This window comes from Nestor notabilis, unplaced genomic scaffold, assembly GCF_000696875.1.
Source record: "Nestor notabilis isolate BGI_N333 unplaced genomic scaffold, ASM69687v1 scaffold33923, whole genome shotgun sequence".
Lineage (NCBI taxonomy): Eukaryota > Metazoa > Chordata > Aves > Psittaciformes > Psittacidae > Nestor > Nestor notabilis.
In genome coordinates, this window is record NW_009922982.1 from 1 (window position 1) to 26,280 (window position 26,280).

The following is a 26,280-nucleotide window of genomic DNA, read 5'->3' on the forward strand; positions in this document are numbered from 1 at the left end:
TGTAGATGTATTGAAAGTGTACCTTTCCTAATCTTTGATCATCTTGAATTCTTTGGGATCTGAAATAAAACAAAAGCAGTAGTCATCTATGGAGTGCATTGTAAATTCTGCTGCTTTCCCCAAATGCCTGCTTACCTGTACTTGTTCCCTCTCCTTTGTGACACCTTCCATATTGAAGATCTATTGATACTTTGATCGTACAAAAACTTACACACAAAACTTTGTTTGTAGTTACAGCTCAGCCTGATAACAACACAGAAGAAAAAAGCTGCTTCCATGACGGAGGTGGAAGATATGTAAGCACCTGTATTGTTTGTTCACACCATGTTGGAGGTAAGAAGATTGATGGAGAAACTTCATATTGGAGCATTAAAGTCATCATAGAACAATTAGGGTTGGAAGAAACTTAAAAGCTATCTAGTTTCAACCTCCTGCCATGGGCAGGGACACCTTCCACTAGACCAGGTTGCTCCAAACCCTGTCCAGACTGTCCTTGAACACTGCCAGGGATGGGGCAGCCACAGCTTCTCTAGGCAACCTGTGGCAGGGCCTCAGCACCCTCACAGGGAAGATATTTTTTCTAGTATCTAACCTACATCTACCCTCTCTCAGCTTAAAGTCATTCCCTGCCCTCTCTCTGCTCCATGACAAAGCTTGCGGCACCTTCTGCAGCCTGAGATCTGCACTGCAGCCACTCTGAGTGAAGGCATCAGCCGCCACTGGTGGAGACCCTCCACTGGAGCTGTGACCTTGCTTTCCAACAAATGCCCACCATTCTGCCCTAAGGGTGAGGTAGGACATGTGCCCCGACCTGGGCAGGGGGCCTGTGGAATGGCTTTCCTTCAGAGAGGCACCCAAATGCATAGCAGGGCTTGTAAAACTTAGATAAACATTTCCTAGTTTATTTAGGTAAGAAAGGGGTGGATCAAGATACTCTGTCTGTAGGCATACTGAAGATTAGAAGACCACAAAATGTCATTTAAAGGACTTAAATGTAGATGTGAAATGCCTCCCTTACCTTCCAGTTTTAAGATTTCAGTTCAGTTTGGTTTTATGCCTCTTTGAAAGTGTCTGTAAATAAAGTGCTGCTCAGACCATAATCTTTCTTCAGTTGTGCTTTTTCTTGCTAATTACTATTTTACAGTGTTCCTTGCTTGTCCGTTGATCTGCTCTCCTGGTTTGTCTGTCTGGGAACTTGAGTGCTCTGTTACTTCAGTTGGCACAAAGCTGGTGAAGTCATCCAGCTTCTGTGCATTCTGAAAGGTGTGTTTGAATTCTGGAAATGCCAGTATGCGGTAATCCTCTTGCCCACGTTTTTCTTTGATGAACCCAGGATGGATAGTTGAGAAACTTCATACATAACATTCTAAAATGAGAGCTGAACTCTGTTTTCCCTTTCAGTGTTAATTATAAACATTTGATAGGTGCTAACTGATTTTGAATTAATGCAAGTTCTTGTTCTTCTTAAATGTGAAGAAGAGTGTAGTTCTGGTTTATAACTTCTATTTCACTTGGTGGATAATGTTTACCCAGTGCTTCAGGAAAGCTGTTGTTTAGAACTAACAAACCCATACATCTCTCACATTCACATTTTGGAGGACAAACCCAGGTTGCTCACCACATGGAGGTAAGAGTTGGTGCCACCTCCTGAAAACCTGCTGTTCCAGTAGAGCCTGCAGAATGGATGCAACATCGAGAAGAATTTCTGCTTTCCGCAGAGGGAGGTACCCTGTCCTGCAGTTGTACACACTTCTTTCCTAGTGCTTTCTCAGCTTGGTACCTATACCTGTATCGACTGCAATCTGTAATTCTGCTAAAAGACTTCCAAGATTTTTTCAAAGCAGCATGGACACATTGTCCAGAAAACTCCAAATGTCTGTTGCGGTGAGACGGTCATCAACCAACCGTCTGTGTGATACAGAGGGAGGGTAAGTACCAAGCACCTTTTTGCCATTTGCATAATGCACCTCTGAAACAATGACAGACCACCTGAAAGGTTTTGCGTGAGTTGTTCATCCCATCACACCTTCAAGAGGGGCTCTCGCTGGGAAGTGAAACCTGGCTTGAAATGGCAGGTAAGTTTTTGAGCAGTATTATTTGTGAGTTTGTTCCTTGAAGCTCAGAAGGAATCTCTTCGATTCCCTTTTAGTTATGGGTGTATTCATTTCAACTTACGGTCTAGCTCTTATGTAGTGGCTAGTTGCCAAACTATGAATTACAGTGATGACACAAGCACCTAATAGTAAAGTTAAGGGGCAGCAGAGGACACACGAAAGAAAAAGATTGCCCTCCTGCCGGCCTAACCCTTCTGAGAAGCTAAAAACTGACCAAATACATCTGTCTGAACCACAAAAGGGACTGTGGTCCAGTGAAGCTGCTCATCCAGCCACCACCACCTCTCATTTCTGTTTGGCATCTAGAGGCTGCTCGCATGTGGCTCACAAGCTGGACTTGGAAAGGTGCTTGCTGAAGCAATTAAAATTTGAAGTTTGCTCACTAGGGGAGCCCTGCTCTTTCTCCTGTGATACTAGATTGTTTCATGGAATTGTGCAGTATCTGTCTTGGTTCTTTTACAATTGTTTCTATCTATATATTTCTTGTCACTCTGTCACTAAAGTTTGTCTTCCTTACCTTCCTTTCCCACCCAACACCAGTTTCTAAGCATTTTAAAGATTCTCTAGTGTGTTATTAATGCTTCCCTTGAGTAAAACTTTGTTCTTGACTATGTTTATTTAAGAAAATTTTCTAGGGGAATAGTTGAACAGGTGAGATAAACTGAAGGTTAATACAAGTTTCATTTTGGGTCTTCCCAAAAGCCCTGTACCTTCTGGCATCAAGCCAGAGCCTGTCCTCAGCCCTGACCCAGCCTTACTTGGGTCACCCCAGCAGCACAGTGCCTTTTGGAAAGGCTGCTGTCAGCAGGATCTATACATCAGCTGCAAGAACATCTTTCAGACTCTTACCCGCACCTTGATGAGCTTGTACTAGTAACTCCTTGCAGTCATCCTTTAATCCTCATTCTCTGAAACACGCTGAGGGGTGCCACTCGCAGTGCCGGCAATGGGAGTGCATGTGATACAAGTACAGATCTGAGAAAAATTACTTGCCCATAGCTGTTTTTCAGGATGTATTGCTAGACATACGCGTTTGCAGCCTTCCTCTTTTCTTGCTCTGCTCCAAGTCTGTTCCATGCTTCTGCATCTTGAGTTTAGAGGAAGCCCTGCATGCTTTGTCTCCACAAGATCCTGCTGCAGCAGCAAACACTCTGTCAGTGTTGCTTGACTAGAGGCAGTTGGTAGAGTGAATTCAGCATACTGATCCTGAAGAGCTTCAGGTTCCTCTTCAGTGAGATACGTATGAAGATGATGGATGTTGGAAGGACATCAGATACCAACAACTGTAAACTATTTGAGGTAAGCAACATCTCTTTGAGGATCTCAAGGAAAAAGCAGACAACTTTCTGTTGATGGAACAGGCACAGCTGTTAGTAACAAAACTCTATACTCTTCCTAAAAAAAACCCTGCCTTCCTTTGCATTTTAATAGTTGTAATAATCCAAATTAAATGCTGATTTTAACCATGAAAGCTTTTTCGTATCATTGCAGTGGAGTATTTATGTCAAAACCCAAACAACACAACTGCTGTGAATTCTGAAACACTGGGCAAGGATACTGCAAAAATGTACAGCGTTTATTCACATACAGACAAAAAGGCACAAGTCTACTGAGTATTTTAACAAAAAATACAGCTGTCTTCAACTAGGTCTTTATAAATACTTCAAAAAAGGGAGAAAATAAATACAGATTGGGCCATGTAATATAAAATAGTCATCTCTACATATACTTTTTATTTCTATCTGTTTCTCTTCATGCACCTTTCTTAATTAATTTCAGCTGAATGGACACCAAAGCTAGGCACATAGTGAAAAATCTTCTGTACAAGATTTTACAAATGTAATGACAAATCTTCTCAAATCTCTGAAATTAAGATTTATACACAATACGGATAACCCTTCATTTAGGTCTGTGTGAGTTTGGAGCTTAAGAAATGGCATTCCAGGCAACTTTACAGAAGTTCAACTAGCCTACAGTTGGACAGAATACACCAATCATAGTCAAAAGATCTGTTGGTCAGTCTGCACAAGGGAAGGGAATGCTTGTAAAACCAGAAATGCAGCAAATGGTTCTATCGCAATCACACACAGGGGCAGGTTTGTACTGTCACTGCTGTACTTCCTCTGCTGAGAGCGAAGTGTTGGGGGACAAACCTACAAAGCTGAGCATCCTGCAGTCCTATAGCTTTTTGGTTTTGGTTCAGTTTAACTTCAAATGTTAGAAAGCTTATTAACCTAAACAGCGGGGAGCAGAACAGGTAAGGCATCAATTCTGCAAAACCTTAGCGTTCATCAGAGTGCAAATTAACAAGGTACCTCCTTCAATCTGGTATGAGATTAAATGTTTACTTAGCATCAAAATTTAGATGACTCCTTCTATGGCTTGACAAACTACTCCCTATATGATTACAAGCTTTCTTATTACAGAAAAACACAGTGCCTATTTGGAAAACCTTGCTGCATGTTGAGCAGTACCTACCTACATTCACCTGTTGTCTGTTTGGCAGTGGTCGATTAAGTACTTCTAACAAATCCCAAGAATAACTCCATAACTTCAGATTCTCCAGTGCTGTCTGACTTTCACCTCTGGAAGTCCTGACGTTAACTTCTAGGGACAAGCAATGCTATTTTAAAAGTACACTATCTTATGCACAATCCCCCTCCCTCTATAGGGTGAGATTTTGAAGTTGTAAAACTACAGATAGGGATGCAAAACTATAGATAGTTCAATTGAAATACTTGATTAAGTGATAACTTGCATAGCAAGACAGGGTGTTAAAAAGCCTTATTTGTTTGATTGATTGAATCCTCTGGAAGACTCAGTTATTGCAGAGTTCTGCTAGACTTTAAATGTTCCCTGCTCAAGAGGCAAGGCTCTAACATTAAAAAGTGAGGGGATGTAAGAGCAGGCTAAGAGTATTTAAGAGGGCTAGGAAAGGAGGGGGTTCTTTATGCCTGACTTTGTGCAACACACTGCTGCTTCAGCTTTTTCACCAGTACGTACCTGACTTAACAGCTACGCAGAATTCCAAAACTTGCAGGCTTCTAACACTCCACTGTTAGATGTGCAGTCTACTTGGCCCAACAGTACCCTAATGATCTGTTCATATTATTGCTCCTAGCTTACTAGTTATTGCCATTTGCAATTATTAAAAAAGTATACAACCAGCATACGAGATCCCTCTTCCATCAAATCAAGTCCAGAATAGAATGAAATCGTTTTTCCTTCATTTGACTGTAAAGAGCTAATCACAATTTATTGCCTTTCCGTTTTACTCTATTTAAAAATATATATTCATGTCCATTTTAAAGCAACCCTTTAGTGTCCTAAGCCTGGCTTTCCCAGTACGTACCATTAGTGCATCTGCGGTGGGCTTTGGGAAATCCTACCAACTAGTGCCTTTGAAGTTTCTCTCTGGAGTTGTCACCATACTCCCAGAGGCAAGTGACTGACTAAACGGTGGTGGGTTATTTCGTGGGGTGCTGTAACCCACAAGCTTCCTCCCCACCTCCCCTTCTCGGAACTGAGCCATTTTCAGAATGTCCTCATGCTCAGTCTGAGTCTTTCCCTGCTGCTGCAGCTGCAGCCCTGACCAGTCCCTTCCTCCTCCTCTAGCGTAACATCATGGTTAAATCTGGTCACCTCATAGGTATATGTACATGTAAACTCTGGAGTTTACGGACGGGTTTGAGCTGCCTCCTCTGCTGAAACTGAATGCAACAAGAAACATCTACAAAGAGAGGAGAAAGACTACCACCATCCAAGGTGACCATTTGTAATGAGATATTTAGCAGTGCAGTATGGTTTAACAACCATCTACCATTCAGTACGCAACAGATACAAATTAAGAGCTTGTGCTTTTCCAGAAGACAGGAAGGGAGTAAAATTTTATCAGTGCTTTTTAGCTAAAAGGGATGAATGCAGCCTACTGCCCCCTACCCACCCTAGCCCCTTTTACGAGGTTTCTGTGACTTATTTTAGCGTTCATCACAAATCCCATCTTGGTAGTGACATCATTCCTCTGCATACTCAGGGAAGTTGCAAATAAAGGAGATTCAAACTTCTCACAGAATGAAAGGGTGGAAAAAACAGCTTTAAGTGCATGTAAACATGTTTACACAGCTCAGGAATAACGGGTTATCAACTTAGCACTGTCTGCAACTAGGTCTAAGAACTCTCCTCTCTCAAACCAATAAATAATGTGGAGTTGGCTTGTAGGCAGTGACTCCGTGTCCCTGTGTCCAGTCAGGATGCCAGGATGCTTCTCCTGATAATGTCCGTCCTTCTGCTGATAGGGCTGTTTGGACTGAGCCTCTGCTGCCGGCACTTCTTTTCGGCCACTTCAGTCTCTGAGTCACTCATTTCGGCATCAGGGATGTACCCATCATTCTCACTGTCAGGCTTCAGCTTGCTTTTTGCCCTGTCCTTCGGGGAAACTCTGCCCAGGTAGGGGTAGCTGGAGTTCTGGCAGCAGGTCTCCTCTGGGCTCTCACCCTGCTGTTGCCTCTCCCCCTTCTTTGGAATTCGGAATCCGCCCCAGTTTTTCACTGGGCTCGTGGGTGTCGTAGGCACTTGAACTACTGTCTGATTAGAGTTTACTTTGACAAGACCCCCGTTGCATTTAGGCACTATATCCTTCCGCATGCCAGGTGCTGACCTACCACTGGAGTGGTTCACAGCCCTTTTATTTTCCGATTGCCTTTGAGAAAGTTCTGTAGGTCTAAGTGGTTTGTGGTTGTGTTTAGAAGTCTTTTCTTTTAGTTCTGCCTTGGTCACCTCGCACTGTGGATGATTGTCTCTGCTTTTTCTGTGGTCTGGTATAACTATGCCATTTTTCTGCTGCGCTGATGCAATCCGTGTTTCTGCAAAGGTCTTGTCAAAATGTAAAAAGCTCCCTGGAGCTGCACTGCCCTCCCTTTGGCTGGGCTGCCTCAGCATGGCTTTGCTGTCATTCCCCAAGCTGACCCTTACTCTGTCCCTCTTGTGTGTTTTTTTCAAGGAACGGGTTAGAGACGTGCCCATCTGTTTCCTGAAGAACGCAGAATGCCACTTCAGATCCTCTATCTTAGGGGCATTGGGGCCCAAAGATGGACTGTTGAACAGCACTGTGTTTTCCATGGAGGAGAATGAGGAAGGCACACCTACACGTAAACAAAGTAAGTTAAAGTCAAGGAATTCCACATCTGGGTAAATACCACTTTTGAATATACCTATTTTAACTCTGTTCTTCACAGAACCTGGTGTATTCTTTGACAATCAATGGGTATTTGGTTGTCTATCCATCACCTTTACATCACAGTTATGTGACTATGTCTTGGTTTCGCAACATACTGCTGGCGTAGTTTGCTTTCCGGTAGCTGTGCTGCATCCCACACTTGTAGCAGATGTAAATCCTAGCACTACTGTAGCCACTAAAGACAGATTCCAGGGTGGGGAAGCAACCAGCAAGTGAATCTGATTGATTCTGCCTAAAATGTGATTTATTGTTACTGAATACTTTAACAATCATCTAGTTAATGCAGTTAACTTTGAGGATATTAATCTTTCTGAGAAACGACTACTGTCAATGAAATTAGGCAGAAAAAAACCCAAAGTGCTACCTTTTCAAAATTCATTTCTTTTAACAGCCATCTGTGATGCAAAGAAGCACATGCTAAACACTAATGCAGTGGCACTAAGAAACCACAGACTTGCATTCAGGTACCATATGGTACCTCCTAAGTCATGTCTGCCTGTAACAAGGAGTCATTGAAGAACCACACCAGACAGAAGATGAAGCCACGAGCCACTTGGTGCCCCTTGGACAAGAGCATAGACTTACCAGTTCCTATAACAATGTGCCCACCATTAGAGCTCCACCCACTCTCATCTTATCTTCCAATCTGCTGAAGCATGGTGGACTACACAAGATCTTAATGAGAATAAATGAGGTCCTGTTTGTCCTTCAAAATTAGCTACTAGCCTGTAGCCAAACCCTTCAATGACTGTACCTGTGCTGTTAGGTGAAAAAGACAACACTGAAGCATACCTGAAACGCTTTCTTGTTCCAGCTGCTTTGCGTAGATATTAAATATCTGTTCTTGAACTCTGCAAACAGATCTCTTGATTTTTTCCCTTCGGGTCACCATGTAAGTGAGATTACGCACCTAGAAGACATCAAGTTGTGAGTTTTACAGGACCTGTGTTTCTACGATGTTGTCAATCTGCTCTTCAAATTAATTCAGTTTAAGTACTATACACCATTCAAACAAGTTAGTAATATATCTAAATTTTAACCTTCTTGAATATATTTCTTACAAAAGAGTCTTTAAATACTATTTAATTCAGAGATTATTCTCCTAGAGCTCATTAGTTCCTTCTCTCCCAGTGGAAGGAACTGCTGAGAGGTCCATGTGGGTGTTTCCAGGGCTCCTCACTCAGCGTGGTGCAGCAGTGTGGTGCCCTGCACATTACAGCCTTGTAGGCTGGTCTCACAGCCACTGAGGAGGAGACACTGAGTACATGTGACCGTGTGTGCTGAGGTCTGCTTCCAGTCCCATGAGAGCCAGTATGTTTAGCTAACTGTCATTACTCTCTGGATCTGAATTAGCAGGGATTTGTCTGGCTGGTCCCCTTTCTGACACAGTCCCTGGCCTTATTTATTCTTTGCCTTGTCCGATCCCAGCTGCATAACAACTATGTCACGTCCATCGAAGTACCTTTTCCATAAACTGGATGACATGATTTCAGACTGTTTCTAGATGGATGACACTGTCACTAATGTCACTCATAAAGCTGGGTAACTTGATTATCTTGAAAAGGAGAAAAAAAAACTTAGGCTTTTTTTTCTGTATGTCCAAGATAGAGAAGGGTCATGGGCTTCAAGTTGAACCTACAGAAAAAAACTTCCAAAGTAAAATTGCAATGATTCCTTAGAAGAGTGGTTAACCACTGGGACGCTTTACAAAGAATGCAGTAGATGAATGAAAACCAGCTGTCCTGATTTAAAGACTATGTAATACTTTGGAAGAAAGGCTCCAGTTCACCCACAGGTTGCTGTGCCTGAGGTAGGAGCCCCTGAGCCAGGTCCTGTACATGGCCTATACAAGCCATATACTGTATGGACATGAAAAGCTAGAATTATTTTAGTACTCTGGCTCTAACATATCTTAAACTCTACTAGTAAACCCAAATAACTCCAAGAGGAAGGAATTCAGGTCATTACAAGATCAGATGTACTTAAAATACCAAACTGATCTTACTGAACTGCTCTTTAAACATTCAAAACCTGAGTGCAGTATCACATGCCTCCTAAACCAGTGTCTGTATGTGTCAATGCTGTGCTGTGTCAATGAAAACACAGATCTGCTGCAAATCAAAGTAAGGTTCATAATCTTTTCCTTCGTGTGCACCAGATGAAGGAGCAGAGAAAGCCCTTAAAAGCTAGAAAAGCTCCAGGTATGCGGAAATACAACAATCCAGTGCTTATAGGGAGACTGGGTACTACCAGCGAGACCTGCTGGCCTCTGAACTAACCCTCTGTTTGGAATGGCTAACCAGTGTGCTCTGTAGAAATCTAGTGTTCATGGTCTTCTCTGATGATACCATTTTGAGTGCGGATGCAGCATGAAGTACCTGCATGCAAAGGCAGTAACTGAAAGCATAGTTTAGAAACCCAGCTAACAAAGGACAATGCAGCTTAAGTACGGGCAGGCAGTGCTGTGCCTTACCCGCTCTAGATCCTGCCGGAGGTGCGTAAAGAGCTGCAGTCTTCTGAACAGAACATCCTGTTCTCGTTTGGCCAGATTGTCCTCTTCATCCTTCTTTGGAGTAATCAAAGGCTTGTTGAAGTTGGCTTTTCTCTTCAGCTTCCAGTACTGGTAAAGGAATTCCACCGTCTCCCCTGGCAGCCGCAGCACTTTAGCCACTTCCACAGGCTCAACGAAGGTATAGAACTCATCCTCCAGCTGCTGGAGTTTCTGTTTGCGGAGGCTGACTCTGTGGGCCTCCTCCTGGTTTTGAGCCATGCTGTGGAAAGGGTCAATGTGGACGGGAAGAGAGCTGTCCTGAATCCCATTCCCATTCTCCTGGCCTGGGCTTTCACTGAAGGTCTCCTCATCCACTTTCTTGGTGGAGCTGTGCTTGGGACAGTATGATTTAAACTTCACCTCATCGTTCTCTGCCAGGATGGTTTTCATCTCCAAGCCACGGTCAAATGCACAGGTAACATGAAAAGCTGTTCTGCAATTCTTCACCGAACACTACACAAATTAAATTAAAATTAATCAAATACAAATTTAAGAAGCCACACTGCCTAAAACTATTCATGCAGCCAGGACTGCTTTGGAAGAACAACCCTGTAACCGTGCTCTGCCTGTAAACTACATGTACTTCCTTGCTCTCTTTTAATTAGGTTTACGATTTTGTGCTTTTGGGCCAGGTAAGGACGAAGTGGCCCGGTGGGACAGAAGTGGTTAACCCCTCCCTCGCCCAGCCACACTATTCAATAACCAGCAAATCCATGAGAGGAGCGTTCTCACCAGCACTGAGCCACATGTGTAAAGCAGTGTTACACAAAGGAAATCATTCCCCTTTGGCTGTGCCAGCAAAAGAGAGGGAAAAACATCTTGGGGGCTCCAGGTCAGTCTGATACTTTTAATTAAAAGTCTTTCCTAGCACCTGCACCTATGCTACCCAAAAGGCCTCAACCAAGGGGAATTTTCTTTTTCTTCCCATTATCCTTACAATGTCAAATATTAAATCGCTGTCAATCACTACTTCACTAACTGCAGCCTTTGCTTCACCTGGGAGGTGAGGAGAACAGGAAATTCCATTTTCTGTCCTTTTTCTTCCCTCCCTGTGAATCCAGCCATCATGGCATGATGGGCAGTAGTTCAGCTGATTTAGCACTTCATTTCATTTATATGTAACTTCCTCTTGCAAACTGCTGTCATAGCTATCACCAGCCACAACTGAAAGGTTTAAATACGGTGTATGTATATACCCTCAGGCATACATATGCAGTTGTATCAACTCACACCTCAGCCTCCAGTGAAGTGAATTTAGAGTGGAAATGAACATTGGTGCTATTAACTAGGAGGAAACAAAACTATGCTTAACCCAAGTCATCTAACCTTCAAGAGAAATAAATGCACTGTACAAGGATGTTTATACAGTGCTTTGTAAAAAAGCCAAGTATCTTTCTCTGCTGGGGTTTTCCTGCTTAACAGCCAGCTGACATATAAAGGTACAGCAGAGTTTAAACTGCAGAAGTTTCAAATGAACATTATTTAATAAAATTAACATATAAAAGGAATTTAAAAAATTACCAAGCCATCTTTAGCCCTTTCCTGTTACCAAGCAGCAGGGCAAAAGCAGCCCTGCTGGAACACCGCACAGTCCAGATGTGTACTCCAGCCATGGTTTCCACGCTGCTCCCATTCAGAATAATTAGCTTAGTGTGGCTGATGTTTTACTGAGAGAACAGGAGACGCCTGTCTCATCAGGGGGAAATCTGCTGAAACTGGGAGAATACAGTGTCTCGGTTTTCCCAGCTTCTTACAGTTGCTCCCTGCCCAGCCTCACACACACTCCAGCTGCCAGCTTTTCTGCTTGCTGTGCCTATCTCCCAGCATCTCTGGAGAATCCATCTCCCCCAGTCTCCCCAGTTAATGCTACTTCCTCTCCACTGCAGTCGCTCTGTATAATGTTCTTCTCTGCTGTATAAAATTTCACAACACAAATGTATGTATTTCTCACTGCTAGCTTTAACAATACCAAAGATTTACACAACTGCTATAAGATGTCAGGCACAACTGCAGTTTTTTGTCTCTTTCCCCATAATACCAAATGCAGAGCTGTCTGAAGTGGCAGCTGTCATGTCTGCATGTCCTCCTGTGTCAGCACTAGAAAGGGAGAAGAAATATGGAAGGACACCACCCTCTCCACCACACTGAGATACGTCAACACTCAAGCATTCAACTTAAACTACTTTGAGTTACCCCACAGAATGGACAAAACAGCTTCCACCAAGTAAGAAGACGAAAATGAAGGGACAGCTCTGCAAGGAGGTATTACGATCGCAAATTTATATGCCGTGGACAGATTTATTTAACATTTACTATTTTATACATTCCTTAAATGGGAATGGACTGATAGGTTTCACTGGAACTACTGCTGCACTGCTGGTTTACAGCTTTTGCTGGCAACCTCATCAAATAGAGCAGAGGGGAAAAAGGAAATGGACAAAATCTAACGTAAAAGGAGAGCGGGACTTTAGTGTCTTAATGCTGGTCTCACCATCCTGGACCCTGCAACGTAAGGCCAGTCACAAAACAACAGACAGAGCTCTACTTCTTCAGAGCGGGTGACATGTCTTCATGCTCTCCAGTCATTTGGTATTGAGTAAGCTAGGTCAAAGTTTTCTTTTGTGTTTCAAGAAACCAAGTATCTCCTCTTTCAAAACCTCGGGGCCTGGTAAAGCATGTTCTCAATCTAATTTTAAAATTATTCTTGAAATGGTCTTAAAATGATTATTTAACATTTCTGAGTGATCTTCCACTGCAGAGGACATGCAAGTGCTTTACAGGCAACAACTGAATGTAACTATGCACATGCACTGACACTGCCTGGTCTGAAATAACCTGGTGCAGATCATTTCAGTTATTTAACAGCCACAGTTCACAGGCTATGGTGAGAAAGGCTGAACCCAAATGCAATTGAAACTACAGAGAGAATTTCAGAAGTATGCAGTGAGACAAACTGGCACTGGCACAAGAATGGGAGTTGGTGGTGTGAAACCAACTGCTTTACACACAACTCCCATTGAAATACCCAGCTTGTCTTAGAAGTCACTAAATATGGACTAGCAGATAGATGACCTAGCTATTATTATTCAAATCTGACTAGACAGTAAGAACATGCCAACATTGAAAGCACTCTATACAGTTAAGTCCATAGTAGCAAACAGGAAATCAAAGTTTATGGCGGATACAAGTTTTGTGTATTTATCTACTAAAAACTGACAAAACGAAACACAGAGATATCTGTGGAATTAAATTACCTGTATAGAAGCTCCAACTTTTTCATTGCAAAGGCTGCACACCAGTGCCCATCTGCTGCTGGGAATGTGAGACACCTTTGTAATGGGCTCCATTTTTTCTGGGCTTCCAATGCTCACCTAAAAGAAAAAAAAGGTTAAAAACCACAGAGTGACCATTACACTGTTAACTGGAAAGGGATTTATCAAAGAAATCTAATTCCTTGTGTGCATGTGCAAAATGAGCATGTTCCAAGTACCTCAATTTGTAAGGAAATAAAAAAATTACAATTCCCTTTTAAAAACATCAGTTCCTCACTGCATGAACAAAACAGTTTCAAGGTGAAGCCACCATTCTGAAATTATCATGCAGAATAAGAACCCACAGGAGCTCTCACTGCTACATCCAAACCTTCCTGATCTACCTTTAATGCTCCCTTCACAAAATAAAGTAGTACTTTGTGTCCTTGTTAAAGGAGATCTGCCAGCATTTTTTGAGGTCTAATTTTGGTTGACAAAGGTAATATAATTTCTTCATAGATCATCATTCTGGAATGTGATCATCCTGCCAGACTTTACACCTTATTGAAAATCCTTTATACTGTTTTACTGAGAAGCACCATATATATGTTAAGCTCACTGTAGCAACACACAGGAAGTTGAACCATGTTTTTATAATGTATCTCTCCCGGAACCCCAGCAGCCCAGCACTCCCAGAGGATCAGCACCTACCTCTGGAATCCATAGAGCACAGCTAACGTGGACCCACTTGGTGCCACTCCGAGTTGGCTTCATGGCTCCACCCTTCTTGGGACACAGCAAACACTTGGGCTGAACACCAAGCGCGCAGGTCCTGCACAACCAGCTGCCTTCTGGCACCTTCAGGATCCCGTAGCATGCCTGTATTCCATGGGGAAAGAAAACAAGGGAACAACATGAATTTCTGTTACTTTTTAGCTGCTTACATGTAGCCTCTCACAACTTTCAAACAGTTTTTATGGGATTGCTAACACTACAGACACTTCAGCTTGTGGAGGATGTCAGGATGCTTTCAAAAACTTAGCCAACCTCATTACCCATTCATTCCCCAGAAAGATCAGATGTCACAACCAGCTGTTAGGCAAAAACCACTGCTTGCGTCACCTGGGAAAAGAAAAATGCATTTGCCAGCCTGAACAGCAAGGGGACTCCCAACAGACAACCCTGCCAGAAGCCAGCTCCCATGAAGTTCAGTATCACAAAGAGTCACGTAACAGGGGCTGGGCTGTACCTAAATCACAAGGCTAGAATCACCAATTGAGGAGCTTGGCTGTGCAGTACTCAATGAAACTCAGGAGCATCAGGTTTGACTTCTTATTCAGAGGGTAAAATGCAGAACAGCAACTAATTAAGATCACTTCTTTCAGAAACTGCACCTTTATGGACACCTCTGTCCACATTACGGTCAGTTTTAACCCTCTTAAGTTTCAGATTTGATGTGATCAGAGACTAAGGAAAGAGAACCACTACAGGTCTAAAAACATCCACCTCACTGAGTATCTCACAAGAAAGCGATCTGTACCTCACAGCTCTTGCAGGCGTACTTCTTTATCATTAGTACAAATGCATTTAAGTAACACATACATGAAAATGCCATTCTTGCTCACAAGACCACAGTTTTCCAAACAATGAATGACAAAGCAAACTTTTTAGAGCTGGGAAGGAAGGACAGACTGGTAGGAAGGCACCTGCTACAGAAAGAAGCATCCGCAGAAACAGATATGCTAAAATTGAAGACTTTTTAAATGGCACAAAAAGGTAGCACATAATAGTGCTTCATTAGCTCAGCTCTGTAAGTTCTCCATTAAATTAAAATTACTATAATAAATCCTCCCTGTGTCCCTACTGATTGCTTGAAAACCCTTTTTCCCCTCCCTGCTGAGCCTCAGTTACTGATACTGAAGGCATGTCAGCCCCAGAAGTGTGCAGAAATGATATGAATATAGCACAAGAAGTGACCAGGTGAGAATATGTAACAACACACGTCTGTTCTGGAGAGGCAACTCCTTACCTTGTAACTCCTCCACAGACAAACAACACTACTTTTAACCTTCTTATCATGATACTTCTAGAATCGCCTGTAACAATTCTAGTCAATTACATAATTTCTGAATTCATCCCATTGCTCGATGATGACCTCTGTGCAACTGAATAGATCAATGTCACCGGAAAAAATCCACTCTTATCTTTAATGGTTTGGAAAAGTTTCTGTCACCATCCCTACACCCCCCACTGTGCCCTGGCCACCATACCTGGTGCACACAAATATTGCATTTGTCACAAAACACCATTTCGTTGCCATCTTCTCCATCTGGAGACTGACAGACATCACAGACAACATCTTCATCATATTCAATCCCAAGTCCTTCTTCCGTCTCAATAGCATGATTCATGTTATCATAGCATCGTTGTTCAAACTCCTCTAGGACCCTTTCCATTGTGTACTCGTCCAGCTCAGGCATCCCTGGGGAGCAGGAGAAAGAGCGATAACACACAGCTCCAGCTTCTTTTTTAACAGCTGAGTAGATACAGCCAACCCCCCCGCATGCACATTTCATTCCTAGACAACCTCAGCTTATTCCAGCATGAACTAGAGAAAGTGGAAAATAAAGTCAAAGTTGTGCTATAACTGTATTAACCTAACAGAAGTGGAATATTCAAACCAATCTTTCAAAATACTGGGGAAAATTTCCATAAACTGATTTTGGCTTCCTGGTCTTGTTCTCATTTTTCCTTCCGGTACAGCCCTGTCTATGGCTTTGGCTTCAATTCTGCAACTCAGATGTTGACTCGCTGGTGAAGGATTTGAGAGTGTTTTGAACCAAAAGTGATGGAGGCAGAGGGAGGAAATTATTGACAATATCTGCTGCAAGACTTACAGCAAACTTGCAATTTCTAACAACAACTGCTGGCTTTTTCGTAACTCCCAACCCAAGAGGGTGCAACCCCAACTGGCAATAAATTAGCTTGTTTTAACAAGTGAAAGCACACTTGTAATAAATGCAACGTCAAATCTGGGACAATAATATTTATTGTTATATACACCATCTAATCTGGGACTTGGTCTTTTCAAACGAGATCCATGAGAAAATTATTCATGACACCACAGCTGCAGGCTGACTGTATTATAGTATTCTATAACCTATCTTTGTTAATTATATTACCATTATAGACCACAAAAATATCTATCACAGAAGCAGCAGGAAAGATAATAAAAAAGAGCATGGTGCTTCCCCCTCTGGCTTCCATCTCTCACTTGCCATGACAGTGAGCTGGACATAATACTTCCAGGTTGGCGCTACGCCGACCGTTACCACACGATCATGCCACACAAGCCCCAGTGAAACCAGGACAGCTATGTTACTGCCAACAGTCATCTTCCTTTTGCTAAGTAAGTTTAGCACAAGAATTTCCATATAGTTGAATCACTACAATGAAGCACAGACTTAGGATATCCCACTTTTGGTCTAATACTTAATGTTTTCTGTGACATACAGAAGATAGCAACCTTATGATGCGTGTTTTAACAAGAAAATCCTCCTTTCAGATTTCCCTGTGAATAACTGAGCCATAAACTCCACAAAACGAAGAATTAAAAACCTCTCTAGCTCCTGCAGGTCAAAAACAAACGCTCTATGGAAGTACTTCCAGCTTCTCTTACTGGCAGGTAAATCCCTGCAGCAGGGATCAATGCCTCCAATACTACCCACATGGAGCAGTTGGAGGATAGCAAGAGGAAACAAGTAGAAGGGCCACCTTAGGGCTTCACGCAGCTCCCCCACTCACACCCCAGTGTAACACTGCAGCAGCCCTCCTCTGGTTCTGGCAAGACAGACGGACAAAGGGATTATCTACACTGGACAGATGGGCATCAACTGAAAATCATAAACAGTATTTTTCATTTTGTTTGAAGAAAGCAAAGGGGACTTGCTGCTGCTGTTTTCCTGAAGGTAACTTGGAAAAGTAACTTAAACTCTTGAATTATGAACTGTTTTGACTTAAGTCCAATGCTAAACCTGAGCAGGCCTGACTTGAGATCTGGAAAAAGGCTTGGGTAAGAGACCAAGTCATGACTGTGTCACCTGTTCCTTCAGTATGTGGGCTTAACTCAAGAGTTCTGAATGGTCAGTTTTTGGTTTACCAGGTCTTGTTCCATGCCGCATGTGGGCTACAGCCAGGTAAAACCCCTATGACCATTCTGTAACCCAGAGTAAGGGACTGCCACAATGCTGAAACATAACCCAACCTTACCAACATTCCTGTTCTTGCCCTGCTTTCTTGTCCCTTCCCATGCACAAGTTATCCTGCATAAAAAGGAAGAGCTGCTCCCGCTGCAACATCTCCTCTTCCTGCTTCCGAACGGGAGCCCACAGTCACAGTAAGGTTTGGGAGGTTCCTCCAATGAATCACTACATGAATTCCTTAATGTCTTGTTCCCTGTGCAACTGGGCTGGTGTTACCCTCTCCAGACCTTCCAAGACTCCTAGTCTACCTTCTTCACACTCCACATTGCTAGCTAAAAAGATGATACAGGTATGTGCACAGAGAAAAATACATACATAAATGGAAAGGACTAACTGCGAAAACAACGAATGGTCTGTCTGATGTCCTCTTCAAGAAGCCTGAAGGCAAAACAGGAACTCTGGGAGAATTCCCTTGTGAAGGAGCAGCAGAGGGAAAAAAAACCCCACCATGTGGCCAGATTCTGACCTGGTCTAAACAGATACTACTCAGCAGTTACAAAAGCCTGTATCTTATGGCTTGATCACATCAGGTGTGGTTTCCCGTGGCTACCCCAACTTGTATGATTACTCTCTCTTCCTGCTGCTGCCCTCCCTCAAATTATTCTTAAACCTGCCAGATTTAAAAATAAAGGATGCAAAAACACTATCACTCATTGCTCACCCATTTCTCTGAATTCTTCATTGGCAAGCTGCAACCACGCTACGTCCACATCATTGAGATCGTAGCGACACATGCTGTCTGCTAAGGTTCGAATGTCAACATAGCCCAGCTCCGGAGGCTCCGACCCTGACGAAACAATGTACTTCCTGGGGCGTGTAAATGTGACGGCCTTCGTCTCAGACACAACCCTAAAACAGACAGACAAGAGGATATCAGGTATGCTGGGATGCTCTGAGACTTGCTTCTAGAGAATTCAAACTGCCTCACTTTAAGTGACTAACCACCATCAGCACTCATCTGACCACCTAAGCAATTATCATGCCCATTGAGGGAAGAGACAGCAGTACAGTGCACTTCCATAATGGACTGTCGGTATTATAAGATGTTAATTGGAGTTGTCTAGAAACCCAGTTCATTACCCGAATCCTAAATAAAATGAAAACATTACAGGACAGAGCTGTGCTTAGTCTTACCTGAAATTCACACTTGTTTAAAGCTAAAGTGGGAACACTGTATTCATGTCGTGATAGCCGCCATACACACAGATGTTGTAAACTCTGGTTTACAGCCTTTTTTAAGTCAATCTGTTGAACTACATTACCTGTTTGAAGATCTACAATACCAAGATCATGAAAATTCAAGGAAAAAAAGTAGTACTTCCTGATGCATTTGAGGGGGGGTGGGGTGTGTGTGTGCACATGTTTAGCTAAGGAATTCACATCCCTATGAAATTCGGAAGACCTTTCCACAGAAAATCAGTAACCTGCACTAGCTTCACCTCCAGTTACCCAAGCAGATCCAAGCTCTGGCATCCTGGGTCTGCAATTCCTCTTTCACATTCACTTAGGCCATGCTGGGCCAAGTGCAAATATTAATCAGCCACGGATGAAACTACCTTCTCTCAGGCTGTGGAGGCTTCCAGCTGGCCAACAACCAGCCATGAAAGTGTATTTTAGCTGCAAGCCAACGGAACTTTTGTTCGACCACAGGCATTGGTTCAGGAAACAGTGAAGTACCTACAACACATCACTTGTTCTAGGTCAGATTCCTGCAATGCCACAACCTTGCAAAGCCAGGAATTGGGGGCAAAACCACCCAGTTCACGAAGGACAGCAGTTGTTCTACCAGCAGGCTGATGACTTGCCTCCAAACTGCAAGGTAACTCCATCCTGCAGCACAGTTCCCTCACTAGAGGACACTGCACTTTCTCTTAGTTAATTGCGCACACTGAAATTCAGTTTGGATCAAATCCACTTCACTAGGTAAGGCTGGTACCTCCAGGAGCGACAGGTCACGCTGCCAAGTGACTGCCCCCTGCAGCACCAGTGTAGCTGATTTTTGGTGAGCTAGTGCTACCAGAGAAGAGATAACACCGCTCCATGTACACACAACTTTCTGCTGGGAATGGGCTAAGCTCCACAACAAGCAGGACATCCTCCACCCTGTTCTGCCTCCATTTGAGGTCCAACATTTTAACACCTCCTCCTCCTATCAGAAGACCTTGATGTGCCGCTACTGCATCTGCACACATTAATCTCAGTAAACCCTCTACCTATTTCAGTCTTCTGCACAGCCCTAAATCTTTCCCTCATCTAGCTTATTTCAGACAACAATCTGAGATATGGTGGCAACTGTGAGCAAGAGCCAAATGCTGAATTTGGGGCTTCCGAGGTACAGAAGGGGACTGTGGAAGAATACAAATCTGAATGACCTTGCCAGCCTAACTGCACTGCCCAAACCGTTTCTGGTCTTGCTGCACAGTATTAAAATATTACAGACTCTTAAAGCTCACAGGAAATTTACTTGAAACTGGGCACTGCTCTCCAAATCTTCTGTACCAGAAATTCCTTCCTGAGTACTGCCCCATCCAGAAAGTATAACCTCTGGGCTGCACCCTGCACATGCTGTCTAAATACCACTCTAGTGGCACAGGCGGTTTGGCTTCAGAACAAACCATTTTCATCTCTTTATTGCTGATAGAAAGAAGTAAAAAAATGCAACACTTGCTACGTACCGACAAACTCATCCAACTGCATTATCCTCCTGACCCTGCTTACATGCAATCATCACATGGACTCGCTCCTTTCCCCACCCCTCTGAACCTATCCCTGCTGCTCTGACCAGCCAAAACCTTTAATTCACCCTTACATACCTTGCTGGCATCAGCTGTCTGCACTGTATTTTGCCTCTGTTCTACATCAGCTACTTCTTGAGTATTTCTGGTTCAATTTACAGAGCATCTGCCTCCCCTCTCACAATCAGGCACAGAACAGTTCCAGCTCTCCAGCATCACCACCACAGGGCTCTCTGAGTACTTTGTGAGGGACCAAGCAAAACAATAATCAGGCATCAGAGAGCCACTCCGAGGTGCTCACCAGCAGCACCATACAAGATAGTTCAGCAGCTAAAAAATAGTGATGCCTCCTGTGCTGATACCTACAACTGTGGGTGCTGCCTTTCTCCGTTTCCTTTAATACCTTAAATTTGGAGCAACATCTCTGTTGGTCACTGGCAGACAAAAACTCTCTCCTAAGTGAGTACCTGGATCTGATACAGCCACCAAACCACCTCCCTGAAAGATACAAGGTGGGGATCCCCTGGACAGTCTCCCTCTGCTAAAGTCCACAGGTCTCCCAAGCCATCCTGCAGTTGTGGGAGATGCCTGAAGGAGAAAGCAGTGAGAAGATGACAATCTGAGCACACATGTCCAGCGTGTGTGCATTTATGTAGGGACTGGTTGAGATCAGTGTGGAGCAGGCTACAAGCACCGCAAGGAAACAATATGCTCCCATGTTCTAAATTGAACAGCAGAAGGAAAAATGTCAAGTTGTCCTTGGACCTCCACCCCCAATCGTTTGGAAGAAGGAGAGGGTCTACCTGATGTGCGAGTTAAGTTCCTCAGTGTACAGACCTAGTGGGGCTGTGCAGCGGTGTGCAGGCTGCTGCACAGAACACAAGAAGTGCTAAACATTCCTGAAAGATGGTAGAAGCAGTGTAGCATTACCCATGATCTTTTGCTGTATATCAGAGATCAGGCTGTTCTGGCCCCACCAGCACTGGTGGGTCATTTGGTAATACCTTACAGGCCAACCTCGACTTTAATCAAAGAGATCAAGTAGAATTAAACAGCAGTAATCAAGAGAGATGTAGCAGATCTAGAGATCTGGTAGAATGAAACAGCAATAATCCTTGTTCTTCCCACTTTCAACAGCTCGAATCCCAGCTAAGCACAGAATAGATAACTGGGCTGCAACACACTCCTGCCCTTACAACTGTTTAATTTGAAACAGAAAACAGTATCCAAGTATAACAAACAAGTTAAGGAAAATAAGGGTTTCATGGATAAGAGCTAGAAAATCTCACATTAATGTATTTAGTTACATGCACATCTGGATGGTTCTTAAAACAGCTGAAATGTTGTACAACAAACCATTTCCTAAGGTAGTAAATGAAACAACCAAAAAAATAACACAAAAATCAAACTAAATGCTGTGTTTTCTCTAGCCCTTAAGTCTGGCTGTCTAACTGTTGTACAACAAACCATTTCCTAAGGCAGTAAATGAAACAACCAAAAAAATAACACAAAAATCAAACTAAATGCTGTGTTTTCTCTAGCCCTTAAGTCTGGCTGTCTAACTATTCCTTGAAAGGAACTTATGGCTTGGAACTAAACACAAGAAGCATTAGACAAGGGCTCTCCTGGCAATGCTGAGTGAGGTCAAGTCTGGACTTAAAAATAGAAGCTATTTGTAAGGTTTTGTCATCACACTCCATCCTAATGTAATGCCAAAAATTACTCTCTAACATTCATATTTTAACACACAGTCAGAGCAAGCCTGACTCTTGACCTCTGTGAGCATTCAAAAAGCTGAGGCAGGTTGCTCTTCATCTCCGAGAACCAAGACCTTTCTAGCTAGACACTGTGGAACACAGCTCAAGAAGCCAAGGCAATGTAGATATGGCTGCTAGCATAAATGTTTGTGTATTTATTTACATTCCTTCAAACTATACCTGGCTACTGGTTCTGGGATGGTCCCTGGGCTAACTGGCACCTGAACTCCCTTTTCCCACTCCTGCCTCCAGGGGTCTGCCAGCACATAGTATTCATCAGGGTTCAGCTGGAAGGAGTCATGTAACTTCATGGCAGTGATCAGGTCCGTTCTGAACACCTGCAAAGAGAGTGACCAAGAAAGAAAAATAGAGACACTGACATTTGATATTTACACTCTAAGATTCACAGCTTCAGGGTAACCATGGAGCACAGCGTATAACAAGGTCACTGTATCACCACTGAACTAACCCAGCCCGCTGCAGAACAGAAGTTTAGCTTCATTGCAGGGAAAGGGGTGGCTGAAGGTGCAAATACTGATAGAATGACTTCCAGCTAACTCCACTACAAGTCCTGGTGCTCCCCCTGCACTGGAGGCATAATGCTAGAAGGTGCCATTCACTTTCACCTCTGTCCTTCTGCAATAAAAGCTGCAGGAGCTCTGAGTCTTATATCAGCAGCGTAAGAAAGACTCTCTTTTGCTCCAAGGTTTGGGGTTTTTTTTCTTAATTATTGGAGCTCTGACTAATCCAAAGACATTCTAGAAATTCCCTGTGGTAGAAATCAAGGCGTGACTCTACCATGACCAGCCACAAGAGGAAATTCTAAGGAGATGACTCTTTGTGCAAGTATTCAAAATAATAACCCAAAAGATCAAATAAAATAAGACCCAAACTGGAATTGTGGGGGCAGCTCCATGTTCAGCACAGGTGCTGTTGTTCCGTCAGATGCAGATACCTCTGCATCACAGCTGTGAGTTTACTCTGTCGTTGCAAAGACATCCACCTCTAAAATAAGCAGGATGTTTGGAAGCCTTTGGGTTAGGAGCCATAAACAAGCAGTTATACTGTCTCCAACAAGTCACAGAATGAAATAAAAAGGGATTCACTCTTGTAGCACTGGTACTGCTGTAGCAGCTTCAGCCTGATCAGCCCTGCCTGTCAGCATTGCAGAACACAAAGGATGCTATCACAGGCAGCAGAACTACAAGCCTGCACTTGTTAATGCATCTTCCAGCTCTCCCCATCCAGCTCTCGCTGCAAGGCAAGGCTGCTGTAGAGTACAACTGCTCTCACCACTCCTCACCTCCACAACCAGTCATTTTTAACTGCTCAACGCCATATTTAAAGGAAAGGGTTAAAAAGCAACCAGGTGTCAGAAAATAAGCACCAACAGGACAAGAAGAAGATAGGTAACATCTTAAGAAAAGCTTCCCTGCAGACTTCGTGGTTCTGCATCCACTCAGCCTCAGGCTGAATAGTTACAAAGGAGGAGACATTATCTGGGCAGTGCTCCTAAATTCTCTTACTGGGCTGCTAGTGGGGCAAAGGGACCTAATGTCCCAGTCCCAGAGCAATGGCCACATTGTTCTACCTTAGCTCCAGCCAGCAGCTGCCTAGGGCTGAGGAAGAACCCAATCTATGCAGAGTGTTGATGAGGCAGCCTCCCAGGACAGCCATTTCCGTCATACAGTAGTCACACACCTGAAACCTCAATAGATTCCCTAAGATTTTTGGGAAGCACTTCAGGGAAACAGTGAAACTGATGGTTAACTACACTTCCGAGAATATTTAAAAGTGTGATTTGCCTTACCACACTGCACATCTTGGCACCTCTCCTCCCTCCCATCACACACATACTACCCCACTTCTGTCTCTGTCTGTTTCTGTTTCCACTCTGGCTTTGTCAAAAAATAGCACAAAATCATGACATTTTTCTTAACGTTTGTCTTCACATGTTCAGAAAAACTGCCAACATTAAAAAATAAAGAATAATATTACCATATGAAGGAAAGCGTGAATGCAGGTAATGAATATGATGAAATATTTTAAACAATCCAATTACAAGCCCTGTGAGGCTCCAATCAAGAAATAAAAAACAAGCCACAAAGTAAATTGGCTCACAAAACAAACACAGCTGGTCAGGGAATTCTGCACTTCTAAGTGGCTTGATTTAAAGCAATCAAACGTCAAGTGAAAAGAAGCCTAAAAATATAAAATGGGACGCAAACCTTGCTCCATCGGAGAGCCAAAAGAAACTCAGGCTCTCGGATAAATTTGTCACTAAACTCCCTCAGAAACCAAGCTAATGCAGCACCTGGCAGCCAAGAAACTTCTTCCCAGGCCAGTGGCCCCGTGACACCATTCTTTCTGCTCTAATTTCTGATGCAATCAGACTGCCCCGAGCAAAGCAAAGCTTACAGAAGTGCTGGCTCTCAGAAGCACTGAACACTTCAAAGCTGAAGGGTGAAACTCTGGCCACGCTGAAGTCAATGGGAATTTTGCCACCAACTTCAATGAGAGCAGGATTTCACCCAGGGAGTTGAGCAAGTGTCACTTTCCTGCCAGTACAATTCTCATCAGAACAGTGTGCTGTGGTGAGCAGAGACAGTGCAAACGGAGGGAGGCAGTGGGAGCAGGGAAACAGAGCTAAAGGGATGTGTATGAGAAGCCTATTCAGGCTGAGAAGACAAGAAAGAACAGCACAAAACTGCAAAGATTCTGACAACAAATGCAACAACGGGGAGAAAGCAAAAGTACACAAAAAAACAACAGCAAGATTTGTAATTATCTCAAATTATTTCTGGATAGCTTTTCATGAGGTGGATCTCAAACCTGTGTGTAAGGGGCTACTTCTAAGGGAAGTACTAAAGATAACTAAGGAAAGCAAGCCTGTCACCAGGGGGTCTCCACGTTCACCAAAAAAAAAAAAAAAGAAAAAGAAAAAGAAAAAATTTAAATAAAAGACTTGGTGTAGCTCACACTGAGCAATAAGAGGGATTTTTCAAGTGAAAACTCTTCTCCGGGACTTGGGCGTACCATCATTGAGGAGATTAATAAAGCAAGTTTTTACTCAACATCAACCACTTACTAATGCATCAGAAATACATGTATTGGGCAAGTATGTTAAATGAAGAAATTCCATCTCCCAACAGTAATGCTTTCTTTGCAGCCTCTACAGTCTGCCACATAGTATTTGCCTGAAGACAGGGAGATTCACCAAGAAAACTTCCAAAGAACTGGATAGCGTTTATGTGTTACTAACAGCTGATCCATCCTGGAAAGTTCAAAGATTTGCATCTCCCTTGACAGGATTTCCTCAAAGCACTACACAAGTCAGAACTGTCAGGAAGCAGACTTCTAGTTTGACAAGCAGTTTAACGAAGATCACATACTGAGATCCAATACCAACTATGCAATAAATGCACCTAATGTTTATTTTCACTGTTCACAAATCAAGCTACAAATAAACCCTGATGCCTAAAATACTAGAAGAAAGACTACACAGCTATGCTGAATGGGTGTCAGACTATAACAAAATTCACCGACAGAAAGCGGTGCTGGCAGTGGCTGTGCCAACAGCTGAACTCCCTCAACTCCTAGCCAAAAAAAAAAAGTTGGGGGTGTGGGGCAGATGCCAGCTAAAATGTAGCAGAAAGAAAAGAAAATGTAAATCAGAAGCAACGGATCCATTACCAGAACATGTATGTGGCTTTGTACTTGATAGATGTAACAAAATGCAAATCACATTCCAGAAATACCTCAGAAGGTTTCCGATCTTCATGTCTGGAACACGAAGTCCTCCGACGTCTAGATCTGGAATGCTGAGACCAGGTGGACAGACCTAGGATACAGAAATGATCATTTGCAGACACTGCTGCCATCTATTAATAAAAGCCTGTGCTCTCTCCACACACCAAAGAAGGCCAACTGACTTCAGTGCAACTGTATGAGTAAGGCAAGCCAGAGGCAGGCTCCTATGACACACCTCCAAAGACTCTTTCAAAATGAACCAGAAAATAAAAGTTACTCATTTGTAAACTTCAGTGATCTCTCTTCTGGTTTGGTTTTGTTTGTAATTTTCTCTTACAGCGGCATCAGCTGCACTGTACTTATCAGCCTTCCCCCCAGCATTTAAAGAAAGTTATCTCACACCATGCTGCCGTAAACCACTTTCTGCAGATTAACCGCTGACCAGGAAGTCTGCTGGCAGCCAGAAATGTGCTCTTTCAAGCTAATATATTAATGTCCTAAATATCTCTTTTGGTTACCCAAAAAGCAAGCGTCTTCAAAATGAAGCCCACTGTCATGCACATGCAGCAGAGCCCACAAAACAAGCTGCTGTCTCTTCTCCTGAGCAAATCTCTCAGTGTGGCT

At 43.2% G+C, this 26,280-nt stretch overlaps 1 protein-coding gene across 1 annotated transcript; it reads right to left on the bottom strand.

Annotated features, from left to right (window-relative positions):
* Positions 1-6,359: 6,359 nt before the first annotated feature.
* JADE1 (jade family PHD finger 1) lies at positions 6,360-25,747 on the bottom strand (the record flags this gene model as incomplete). Its single annotated transcript, XM_010011888.1, has 9 exons — positions 6,360-7,255; positions 8,143-8,260; positions 9,824-10,354; positions 13,156-13,272; positions 13,864-14,031; positions 15,423-15,634; positions 18,076-18,263; positions 22,087-22,244; positions 25,665-25,747. Coding segments are annotated over 9 exons (2,471 nt in total), but the record flags the coding sequence as incomplete, so codon positions are not given.
* Positions 25,748-26,280: the final 533 nt, after the last annotated feature.